A 12,386-nucleotide genomic window follows, 5' to 3' on the forward strand; every position below is an offset into this window, starting at 1 on the left:
TGATTGGACTGAGCAGCTTCATCTCCAGTTTGAAGAGTAGTACTTTTTCTGTGTTTCATATCAGACCTGAATATCTTTGGACTGTAGTCTGGAAAATAAAAAAAAATCATCCCAGGATCTCAAAGCATGCAACAATCCTTTCATGTAGCGGCAGCCATTTTATAGCACTTAACAATTAATTGATTACCCGAGATAGCTCAATCGATGGGGGGAAAAAAAACTGTTTGTTGCTGACTTAAGATTTACTGTGCTCATTTTTTTCTTTGGGGCTGCTTGTATTTAAACAGTCAAGTCTTTGGTCTTGCCTTCCAATGACCCTGAAATTAAGACATGTGGACAACACAATCACAACAGAACTGATACGCTGAACCAGGAAACATCATGGAGAACATGATCGCTGTATGAACCCGCACTGATTGCACCAATCATGTTTAAAAGCAGCTGAGGAGCCAAGAGACTATTAACCATCCAGATGGGTCCCCTTCAAAATTAAAGCAGAATAGTGTTTTGAAGATTAATGAGCCACTCATTGCAGTAATAATAATTCGTATCCATATAGCCAATTCTCAAGCATTTGATGGCCTTTGATAAAGGCAAAACTGAGGTTGACATCAGGGCACAAGAGTACGAGGGTGTTATTGTAGCAAAACTATTTATAAATGTGCATGGAGAGATGCGGTCTGTATCTCAATCTGTGCGTCTGTAGTGAGATTTGTGACAGTGTAAAAAGATTTGTAAAAGATTCATTGATGTGTAAAAAGATTTGTCAATATGTACAAAGATATTAACAGATGAAAAGTCTAAGTGTTTGGCTACAAGTTCTGGAAATACAGACAAATCACCAGCTTCAGGTCAAGCAGGCCTCACAATTGGCTGTTTTTTGTTACTTTTGCTATACTTCTGCTGTGAGAGATTTGTATCTGAAACTTCAAGGTTTCTTTGCCCTGAGCTCAAGCTCACAGGCTCATTCATTCCAGCTGTGTACCACTCTGCTGCTCGGTACCTCAGCAGTTATGTTGCCTACAAGCCATCAGGTGGCGCTATCCCCCAGAGTCGCTGAAGACACGCAACACTGTCTGGTATATGTGGACAAGTTAAATTTGCTGAGTTTGTGGGTCACTGAGCAAAAACTTTCCTGATGGCTTGCAGGCGGCATAACTACTGAGATGAGCCTGTGAGTCTGACCTCAGGACACAGAAAACCTACAGATACAAATATGAAATAATTTGACTTTTCATCTATTAATATCTTCTATTAACAGATCTTTGTACGCATTGACAAATCTTTTTACACATTTACAATTCTCACTAAAGACACAAATTGAGATACACACAACTCTCCAAACATATACAACTAGTTTTACTACAATAATACCCCCATACAAGAACGAGATATTTATAGGTTTGTCTTGTAAACTATGATGTACACATGGATGTATGTTATTAAGACACAAGAAGTTAGTTTTATTGTCATTAATTATTTATTATTATGTGTTTTGAAAGTAAAAGTCTTACACTTATGTATTACCAACAATGTGCAAGAGTCAGGTTTTGCAGATGGCAAGCTGTACAAGAATGTAACACAGAAGAGCATTATGGTCTGTTATCATTGAATCGATAAAACTATAAAGTTAGAATACACAATAAACACAGATAAGTCTATGTACATAAAAAGATATTCAGTTCAGTTGCAAGCTAAGAAGACACACGATGATGAGATATGTACAAGTCCTTTTTTTAAAAAAAAGAAATGGGTAAGACGCAAGTGGTTGTTTTTCTTCTCCACTTAGTGCAGCTTTTACCTCTGCTGCGTGTCGCCCTGCCCATCGCTTGCTGTCAGCTGCCGGCTGATGTTGCTCTGAACAAATTGTTTAAGGCCGTCGTAACCCTGAGTGAACAGATACTCCAGGTACCAGCTCCACGGCTTGGAGTGCTGAAATACACACACACAAAAACATGCTCAGTCGCATCGAAGATATCTGAAGATTTTTGTGATCAAAGATGTCTCTGATAATCTGTGAAACATGACTGATGCACTTCAAACCACATGTGAAGTCTATTATGAATGCAGGAATGAAAAGGAGACCTCTCGTACCTTTATGGAACTGAGGTCCATGTCCTTTTTCCCTGGCCAGCACTGATAAAGAGAGAACATTAATATTCATTATCAGCCAACCCTGGTAAATCTCACAAGATCACAGCTGGATGCTGCAGTTGGACCGAACCAAAAAAAGGTACGTGTATTATTAAACATGATGAAAACCACATCTCATGCAGCAGTCATTAATAATAAAATGTCTTTCTGTATTAATGTATCATCTATGAAAGATACATTAATACCACATTTGTCTCGCGTGTAAGCCTATTAACCAAACTGTACAGACCAGCTGCGTGCTGATCCATCAAGTGCCTCTAACAGTTCGAAAACAAGCACGGAGCAGGTTTTGTTTAAAGGCACACAGACGACACATTTTATGGTCGGCAGCATGTTGGAGCTAAATCAAGACCTAAATGATGCACTGTCTACCTTCTGGTGAAAGTCCACGGCGTAGCTCATGAAGGCGGGGTGGTGGATGAGGTCGAAGCTCGTCCAATATTGCGGCACTTTGCTCTTGAGCAGCAGCTCCTCTCCCAGCTGTACGCCCATGCCTGGCTGAAACATCTTGGAGTTCCACAGGCAGCTGACCATGTCGACCACGTAATGGTTGAACTCGTGGAAAGTTTGGCGGCTGATGTGAAAGGCCTGCTGTAAAATAGAATTGAAAGCAGTGACAGAATGAGGACAAAGGAAGTGGATCGAGTCCGGCTTAACAACACACATCTGATGTTTGTTGTGGTGATTAATTTGCATGCCATTTACCAAGTCCATTTTTCTTAATAATAAGTGCCCATGACATTTTCAGGTACAGAGTACTGGCTGCTTGTCCTGTACAGGTAAATTCACAGCTTGCTGGAGCAGCTGTACTAAAATCAGTAACTTTACACGTACTCACCTGTGTGGGTCGTTAGGTTGTTAAATTTAGATAGATGGTTGGTGATTCCTAAAGAGCTGGACTGAGTTGTAAAATCTTTTAAAACTAACATTGGGAATCAAAAGTTAGATTAAAACTTTACAGGAGAACTGCACCTACATCCCTATATGTAAATCTAATATGTAATATATACATGTACATTTGCCACACAAATCATTTTCACTCATGTAAAGCAAGAGCTAAAAAAATGTATCTTTACCTTTGTCAGTTTTTCTTGAGCCTTGGCTGATGTCAAGTTCACTTTGTACCTGAACAGAAAAGAAACCGAGTGATAAAGTGGCCTCAGTAATCATGAATCACTGCAAAACAGCTTGTTCTCTGTGGTCCTTCTCAAAAAAAAAAAAAAAATCATGCAATTATGTTCCAATTTTCTTTTGCCGAGGCTTTTTTACGGTTAGCTTTGGTAAAGTTATTTCAGAACCCTGGGGTGCAGTCAATTAAGCGACACTCTAAGTATTTGGGCTATTATAGACTTGACTTATAAATGATTCTTGAATTCGACATAAAAAAGCAGAGGAGGGCTTAAGTGTATTACTTCTTAGTCTCTCATTATCATAAATCATACATTAGCATGTAAGTGCAATGAAGCTTTTTGATTCCAGTTCTGTTCCTTTATCAAATATACATAAGCATATGACATACTACATTTAGGATACTGCTAACATATGCATTGAGATACGTTTACGGCGGGCTGCTAACAGAGGGATGGAGAAGCCCCCACCTGTGCATGATGTAGGCCAGTCGGTCCACGCTGACGGGGTCCAAGGCAAACAGGGCGGGGTAAAAAACTCCAGACGGAGGCATCACCACGAGGGGGAGGCCATACTTCAGAAACGTGTCACACACCTGCAGGAGAAGAGAAACGAACACCCACCAAGAGTGAAAAGTAGATCCAACATAGAATATTCATCACTGTTGAAGCTTTGACTGTGACTCTGCTTTGTGGGAAGTTGATGTGTAAAGCTATTCTTGGCATCTCACATCATATTTAGGAGATTATATTGTGTCGAATAAGGCTTGAAATGGCTGTTTATGCCATCAAAATCATCTTTCTATCCCTAAGGAGTGTCTTGAGCAAAGAAAAAGAGCCCTTAAGAGCCTTCCTTCTGATTAAAACATGCTTCGCTCTGACGTAAAACACTATGAGAGGTTGCCAAGCAACCAGCAAAGACGACAGGAAGTTACCAGTTTTGTGATACTTATTATTTTCTTCTGATTTCAAGTCGACTGTGTGTGCTTTTAAAGTTCTATGTGGTTCTGCTAACTTGAGCGGGAAATATCCAGCAGACTTGCAGAAGTTACATATTGGATCATGAATGGCTTCCAACCTAGAACAATTCAAGGTTTTATTTTACATGTTAAACTCTGACGTAAGCTTTTCACTGCAATAGACAGATGTGAAAACAGCCTTTTACTGTCAGCCTCTACACATACTTCATTCTGCAAAACAGGGTTCAAAAATACAGGTATAGGAACAACAATTAAAACCCTTTTTTTTTTATTGCAGAAGATCTTAACATAACATTTTTTATACAGAAGCACCAATAAAGCCCAAGCACATATTGTGTCTTGCTTGAGAAAGCCACAAAACCCATTCATTCATCAGCTTCAGCTCATTTACCGTCTCATAAAAGTCCAGGACAAAGCTGAGGAGGAGAGACTGGCAGCCTTCAATCTGAAGGCCCACAGAAGCGAGCTGACCCACGAAGTTAACCAGCTCCATCACTGAATCCTTGAACCCTGACAGAGTCATGTTTCTGAGACAAAGGGCAGAGCAGGGAGTCAGACACACACTTTGACCACAACACTTGCTCTTAGGAATGGTGCTAAGTGAAACTTCTAACAACAGTTAATTGACTTCCATTGAAGCATTAGTCTAGTTTCAGATAAGAAAAAAGGAAAACACCCAAATCAGCCAAAGTAGCAGCTCGCTACACTATGAAAGGACAAACACTAAATCAAGACTGATGTCAGGAAAGTGTACACAGAGACGTTCTATAATCAATGATTTATTCACTGGGCTGCATTCTACCTAAATACCAGAGGTAAGCTTGAAAATGGCAGTGAATAAACACGGATCTGTCCACTTACTGGATTATTTATGGTTGGATTAGACGTGTGATGAAGCCCAGGAGGTATTTAAACACAAATGACACCAACTTCACCCTTTAATTTGAAAGCTGGACAATCATTTATCTGGACTACTAGGGATATTTTTGTCTCAAAACAAATTTCAATTAAAAGGATTTGCTAAAGAAATAGGCTCAAAACCAAAATGGAAAACATGTCAATACACACTTCTACCTCAGTTGCTTTGGCTGTGAATGAATAACAGATGGCTTAAGACCAGTGTGGCGTTTCAGTTCTGTTTAATTAAAAAGGGCAAAATGAGGTAAGAGGATGCTTGACATTGAAATCAAATTAGGCAATATACACAATGAACTATGCTGCCTTTAGAAAGAAATATGATAAAGATCAGTCGACTGGGACACCTACAATATGATAGGGGGATTTTTTTTTTCATAACACTAAAACAGTACAACAAAACTGAGACATCTGTAACTGATTAGGTGTGAGAAGGCACTTCATGTGCAAAAGTACAAGTTTCAAGAGCCATAATCCTTATGCTCTCACGTAAATTCATAAAGTGTGTCAAGTCTACTGCTTGTTTATGCTCAGGGCGTAAACAGGTAGCTGGAAGTAGATGTGAGACTTACATGGAGGTGTGGCTGTTCAGGCTGATGTCCAGGTCGTCCTCCAGAGCATACACTGAGTGCCAGGTCAGCCACTTCAGCAGCATATTGTTTAGACACTCCACCAGTCCACACTGCACGCACACAACACACACATGACACAGAGGAGAAGCTCTAAGCACACAGCAGTGTAAACACTGAACTAATACAGGATCTATATCGACTGCCTCATGAAGACAAGACAAGCACTACTGCATCTTTTCTGTTAACTCTGTAGCTGGAGCAAGTTTGCAATACTCATGTCTTAGATAGAAAAGCCTACCTTGAAAAACAGTGAGGATGTGAAGAAGAGCTGCGTGAGGGGTTCAAACAGAAGCCTTCCGATTTCTGAACAGGAGAAGACAAAATATCACAGCTTTACCTGCTATAGAATTCAGTGCACCACAGTTCCTAGTATATGGCACAATACTGCTAGCACGAGATCAAGCTGTGATTCCATTAAAGTGGGCAACAACATCGAGGAGGAAAGCAGCGGTATGTAAGGAAGAAAGCTGAATTGTGAAGTAGAGATGGTCATTGGAAGTGGTGGTCTGTGGAAGTGAAACTCACGAGAGCTTGGGACAACAGGAATGTTGCTGAGCAGGCCGAGGATCTGTGGACGGAGCAGGGAACCGTCCCAAACGTTGAGAAATTTGTAAAGGAAAGCCTCTGAGCTGGAAAACCCCTCCTGATGGGGAAAATAAATGGCAATGTGAAATCAAATCATTTGACTGTGGGTTTTACTTATTAGTGCACAGCATGCGTCTGCTGAATGTGTGGCTGCAGATTAATGAATACGTGACATACTAAATGACAGGTGTGAGATATACGCTGATTTTCATTATGCTAACTTATGCTTCCTCGCATCTCCTCGTGTGACATGGGAATCATTCCCTCTGCACCATTTAAATCTGATATTTAAATGCACCTAGAGGAAATGAGGAGAAAGGAGGCTTCAGAAGGATCTTAGGGCGAAAAAAACAACAGTGTATTCTCCGCAATAGTCATTTATCAAGTGGCTTGACATTTAGATTTGACTGGTGATATAGCTCTGTCATAAGTAACTGCCATCGCCTAAAGATAACGAAGGATTTTCATTTAGCAGCTTCAGCTCCTCCGTTCCTGCGTTTCTTTCTCGCATAATTCTCTTACATCCTCGCCAGGAGGAGATATCAATTGAGGAAGAAATGCGAGTGAGGGAAGTCACGAGACATGTCAGCAAAATGAAAAGCATCCCTAAAGCGATGTCAGGCTCACCTGGAGAAAGTGGTGTGCGGACAGCAGCTTGTTCAAAAACTGGAGAGCATCTTCTGAATTCTGGATGGCTCCTCCATCGCCACAGAACAAAAATTCTTAAGGAAAACAGAAAAAGAGTATTTAGTGAGAGGAAATGTCAGGGGGAACGAAAAGAAAACAGCAGGAGATTTCAGATGCACTGCATGGTAACACAGTGAGATCCTCTGGTATCTTTTAAACCCTTCTCTAAAAGGAGCCCCTTATGCCACCCATGTAATGTTGGCAGGATTTTTCCTGCCCAAAGAAATTTTGCTGCCCCCCAAATGAGATTTTAGGCAGCACCAAAGGAAAATCACCAGTGGTACTGAGAATTAAAAAAAAACAATTCAACATTTTAACCAGTTCTCTTATTTGAGGTTTTCTATAATTAACACAATCAGCATTTTTGCTTCTAAATTAGTCAGAAATAACCAGCAAGTGTCAACCAAGGTAACACAGACTCATTGCTCATGCTTACTGCTATGCTTAACCACCCTCCAAGGCCCGTTCTAAGCCAGGAAAAACCCTGGTAGTGGTTCAAATCAAGGTCAGCTTTGCTTTGGATGTATCTTCCGGATAGAAGATGTCACAGCAGTTTTGTACTTGTCCCACTGCCCCCCCACTACTTACCTTCGTGGAGAGCGTAGCCCAGCCAGAAATTGAGGCGTAGGAGGGCAGACTCATCCTGCACACAGTCCAGGTACTGCAGTGCCAGACTGGAACCCAGCAATGAGCCCATCTGAGCTGGCAGCTGGTGGAGGTAAAGTGAAGAAACAGGAAGACAAGAAAAGTATGACTGGGAGGCTAAAATAATCAAGTATCTATAAATACAAACAGGCGCACAGATGCAGTGAAACAGAAAAACTGCCAAGTGACTTTACACACAAAGTCAAACATCCCATTTAAAAAGACGCAAAAATTATTTTCAAATCAATCTGTCGACCTGCTACGGAATAAGAACCAACAGATGCTCGCGTCCATGTCATCGAGTGGGCCAACGATCCAATTCTGAGCTAATTCTTCAGTATCCGGTAATCCTTGTAATGGCAGTGCTGGGACATATCTTCCACCACGCTGGGTGGTTCATACAGTCCCTTATTGTGGATGAGCAGCTGCCTCTCAATATGGAGACACTGCCGGCATAGTAAATATATTAGAATAAGAAGAAGACAGACTGTAAATGGACACAACTCAGCTCTTCGATAATTATGGAGCAACTGTATCATTAAACTGAGAAAGCACAACTCTGCTTTTGAAAACAACAGTGGAGTGCAGTGCAGTGAGGGAAATAATCAATGATCCTTTGTCAATGTCTTTGCTGAATGGTTTTATGAGAGTGATCGATAGCACTCATCTGTCTTTCCTAACACGTGGCAAAGTAGGCCCTTCTCGGCTGTAAACACATTCAGTGCCATTGCCCTCCAAAAAGCCTTATTGTTCGCACTGGCTTTGTGGGCAGCGAAAGAGGTGAATTTATGTAGCATGACGCATAAAACTCTGCAAGCCATTTAAAATGACTTATATTCGTTTATCAGGTCACTGAATCTGCAGGCAAATAGACATTTATGGAAAAGCTTCTATAAATGACCATTTGCTTTGTAACTTTGTCCAATACATTACTCAGATACATCTCAGCTCAGGTCCTTCACTTTCATGACTCATACAGGAGCGATAAACCACTGACCATATCGGAAAAAAACAAAAAAAAGCAATGGCCTATTTACTAAACAAATAATAGGCATTCTGCTCATGAAGTCGGTTTATGCTCTTATCTAATAAATGAATTACAAGCCAACTCTGCTGTTGTTTCTCTAGGACAGAGTTGTTATTGGCCTAGTGTCACGCACAAACAAAACTACAACAGTAACACAGCACCACCCTGTGGTTTTGAGGATTTATCACAATTTAAATAGACTTCAGATCCAGAGGTTGTATAGTGACATCTCTTGTGTAGCTACTGTAGTGGGCTGCAGGTGATCAGCTGAGTGATCAATTGTGTGAATTAGTACGTAGGTTGTTCTAGTCAATCGGTCCGTGTCTGACAGCCACAGACTGAAGTTCAGCTTTTCCACCTCATGTTGGCTCTCAACCATACTTTGATCTAAATCATTGTTAAAATGATCATCCTGAGATCTGTATGGTAGCATTTTTGACGAATCTCTTTTTTTGTCGTTTTTTGAAATCAGGAGTTTAGACGAGGGATTAGTCTTTTGTTTACTTGTTTGACAAGGTTATTCCAGATTGAGTAATTTTGTTGATTTTGCTGTCATCCCAAAATGAAGTCAAAATGTCCCATTGAAACTTGAGATATAAATATCTGAGAGTGGTAATCATTGTTGCTGGTGGTTCTTTGGAGCTTAAAGGGCGAGAGGTGGGTCCTCAGGCTACGGTCAAATTATCAGTGTTTGCTGAGGAAAGTTGTTAACTATGCGAAATTACTTACTAGTATAAGTGACAGCCATGGTAAGAGCTGGTGAAATTAATTTCTAAATGAAAGCAAAAGTGCCTCAATGCTTCCTTTCTTATCTCTTTTAGCATAGTACGAGGTGTGTAAGAAAATTTCAAGGACTGATGTCACAAAAGATATATTTCAAATCCAAACTACAAACTTCAAGTTTTCCCCTTCGAAGTAATCCCCCTGCAGTCTAACACACTTCCCCAGCCTTCTCTGCCACGCCACCATGCACTCCTGGAAGAATTCTTCCAGGATCCTCCACAGCTCCGTCGTCACAGCCATCTTGATGTCCTCCACGTCTTCAAAACGTCACCCCTTAATGACCCCCTTGAGCTTGGGGAAAAGGAAAAAATCCCACGGAGCCAGGTGGGGTGAGTAGGGAGGTTGCTCTAGCACGGCGATGTTCTCAGCCAGGAACTGATGGATGCTCAGGGCATTGTGAGCAGGCGTGTTATCATGGTGAAGCAGCCACGACTTGTCCTGCCACAACTCTCAACTCTTCTCGGGCACTGAACGAAGCAAACGCCGCAGGATCTCTTTGTAGACATGCTAGTTGATCGTCTGAAGGGGAAAACTGGTAGTTTGTAGTCTGGGTTTGAAATATATATTTTGTGACACCAGTCCTGGAACTTTTCTGACACACATCGTATATTCTGGTCATCCTTTACCAAAGAAAAGAGATAACGCCATCCCACAACTGTTTGCTGCAGCAACATTCAAAGCAGGGCGCCATCCACAGCAAACCCACATCAACAACATCTGCTGTTGTATGATTACGTCATCATGAATTGTTCTTCTCATCTTTCCTCATGATGTTTTCCAACAAAGTAAAGGAAAAGTGTTCAGGAAAAGACACAGAACCCAGAGTGTTTTCAGCCTAAAAACAACGTGCACTGTTTGGTTTCAGTTTCCAGAGTGAATTACCTTTCCGTAAAAACGGTGTGCAACACACTTTGAGGTAAGTTTTCTCTCTGGTGGCTGTGTCAGAGGCGTTACCTAATCAGCAATGACGCGAATATAAACCCTGCCGACTTAAAAGAGCAAAGAATTACGTGCTCAGCTGCCAACGTAGCAACACTTGTGTAACACAACAAGGTGTTCAAAGCAGCACCGTTTCCATTTAAATGAAGTTTCGTCGGGCCGGAACACACTCCTGGTTTCCCTTCCCCTGGAACATGAGTGTGGTTATGCATCCAAATGCCAAGGTCAAATTGGCTACCATTCTGTTCTGTTGCTCAAATGATTAATGCGGGACTAACAGCTGAGAAGTGTTGTAGTAGACAAGAAAGAAAAAGCGCAAGACTGAGAAAAGCAAGACAAAGGGGCAGAGGCCTCCCCAATGTCGGCACCTCACAGATGCAGAACTCAGATTTGTTCCAGGATAAATTACCTCAATATGATGCATATTTTCCAGTAGCTGAGCAAAGGAGTGGAGCTGCACCAGGGGGACCACCTTCCTGCTGGAACATTTCTCAGTCTGAGCCTCTTTGTTGACTACAGACCTCAATGCTGGTACTTCCAGGTGGCAGTGTTTCTAAAAAAGAAAAAAAAAACAGAAACAAAAGGTTAAAGAACTAAAACTAAACTGGTTCATTGTAAATGACTGTATAGTAGAGCTGCCACTAGTTGTGTTAACTAGTTATTAACCTTGCAATTATTTTGTTGACAAATTTATCATTTTATGGATTTGTCCATGAAATTCATTAAAGGTTTTCTGGAGCTCAAGCTGACGACTTTAAATGTCTTAAAGTGTTTAAGCAACAGCCCAAAACCCCAAAATATTGAATTTACAAGGATAGGAAACAGCAGATAATAGATTTAAGTGGCTGTTAACAGCAAGTTCTTGAGAGATTATTCAATATAAAAATAACTGACAAGTAATGCTCTGTTGCTCTACAAATCAATTATCTAAATGTTACTGTATAAATGTGATACTTGGTTAAACCTGCAGCAGTTAGTGAGTGGATTAGCCTACCAACCCTGTTTTAAAGCAGAATTTTTTTTTTCCTTTTTGCTTCCAAAATGTGGCAATGGGCAACATAAAATGAATATTTCAAGGTTTAATGCTATTTTTCAGATACAGCACTCAAATTAGAGACACTGCTGTTGCCTCTGAGAAACTGCGAATGCTATTTTCTTACATTTCTTAAACAATTAATTGAGAAAAAAAATCAAGAGATTAATCAATGATGAAAATAACAGTTAGTTGCAGCCTTACACTCAGTGGCATCATTGTCTGAACGTCACTCCTTGCAATCATTCTCTAACATTTCGTACAATGAGGGAGCAGAATGAGACGATTATTTGCTTCCCTGGAGAAAACCTACAGCGCCTCCAGGTGAATTCTATGGCGGAAGCTGTGGCGCTGATGAAATGCTGGGATTGTACAGGCAAGCGACAAGCAGGTACTAAAGTGTAGCATGTCTGACTGCAAACAAACAAAATGGTAAAAAAAAAAGGCGTATCTAACAACTTAAACAGACTTCTGTACCCTTTTCCTTGAGTTGGTCTTATCCTTAATCGTGAAGGCAAGACTCATGCTGGACGCAACCTGCAAGCCGTTCCTCTTCTGGACAGCAATCAGTGCTGATTTCCAGGGGGAAATATGGTTTCTAAACCCACTCTGTAGGAAAAACAGGAAAACATTTAGCTCCGTCTGTGTTTAGTGATGATGGTCATTACAACAGTATTAACTTTTCGATCCGTGTACAAACCCTCATCCGTGATGGAATTGAGAGCGTCACTAGCTCAGGGCAAAACACTTTGTAAAGTGACAGTAGGTGCAGGAGGAAAGGCTGCCTTCCCTGAGGAAACAAGAGCGAGTATCAGCACTCTCAATCTTTGCACTCGATTCAAATCTCCATGTTTGATTGATGTTTCATATTAATGCAGA

General features: G+C 40.9%; 1 protein-coding gene across 2 annotated transcripts in view; it reads right to left on the reverse strand.

Moving 5' to 3' along the window:
- Positions 1–1,469: 1,469 nt before the first annotated feature.
- The window catches only part of cenpi (centromere protein I), a 15,231-nt gene continuing 4,314 nt past the window's right edge, over positions 1,470–12,386 (reverse strand). Inside the window, exons 7-20 of one of the 2 annotated variants that reach the window (XM_008275581.1) lie at positions 12,208–12,297; positions 11,985–12,116; positions 10,884–11,027; positions 7,669–7,789; positions 7,021–7,115; positions 6,334–6,451; positions 6,047–6,111; positions 5,749–5,858; positions 4,653–4,788; positions 3,753–3,877; positions 3,231–3,279; positions 2,527–2,742; positions 2,095–2,136; positions 1,470–1,932 (exon numbers count right to left, since the gene is read on the reverse strand). In XM_008275581.1, coding sequence (XP_008273803.1) covers positions 1,798–1,932; positions 2,095–2,136; positions 2,527–2,742; positions 3,231–3,279; positions 3,753–3,877; positions 4,653–4,788; positions 5,749–5,858; positions 6,047–6,111; positions 6,334–6,451; positions 7,021–7,115; positions 7,669–7,789; positions 10,884–11,027; positions 11,985–12,116; positions 12,208–12,297 — 1,578 coding nt within the window. In that variant the 3' untranslated portion in view covers positions 1,470–1,797. Of the gene's footprint in view, positions 1,933–2,094; positions 2,137–2,526; positions 2,746–3,230; positions 3,280–3,752; positions 3,878–4,652; positions 4,789–5,748; positions 5,859–6,046; positions 6,112–6,333; positions 6,452–7,020; positions 7,116–7,668; positions 7,790–10,883; positions 11,028–11,984; positions 12,117–12,207; positions 12,298–12,386 lie in introns of both variants that reach the window. The other variant, XM_008275574.1, reaches the window with a different exon arrangement.

Source organism: Stegastes partitus, unplaced genomic scaffold (assembly GCF_000690725.1).
Source record: "Stegastes partitus isolate 25-593 unplaced genomic scaffold, Stegastes_partitus-1.0.2 Scaffold2, whole genome shotgun sequence".
Taxonomy (NCBI): Eukaryota; Metazoa; Chordata; class Actinopteri; family Pomacentridae; genus Stegastes; species Stegastes partitus.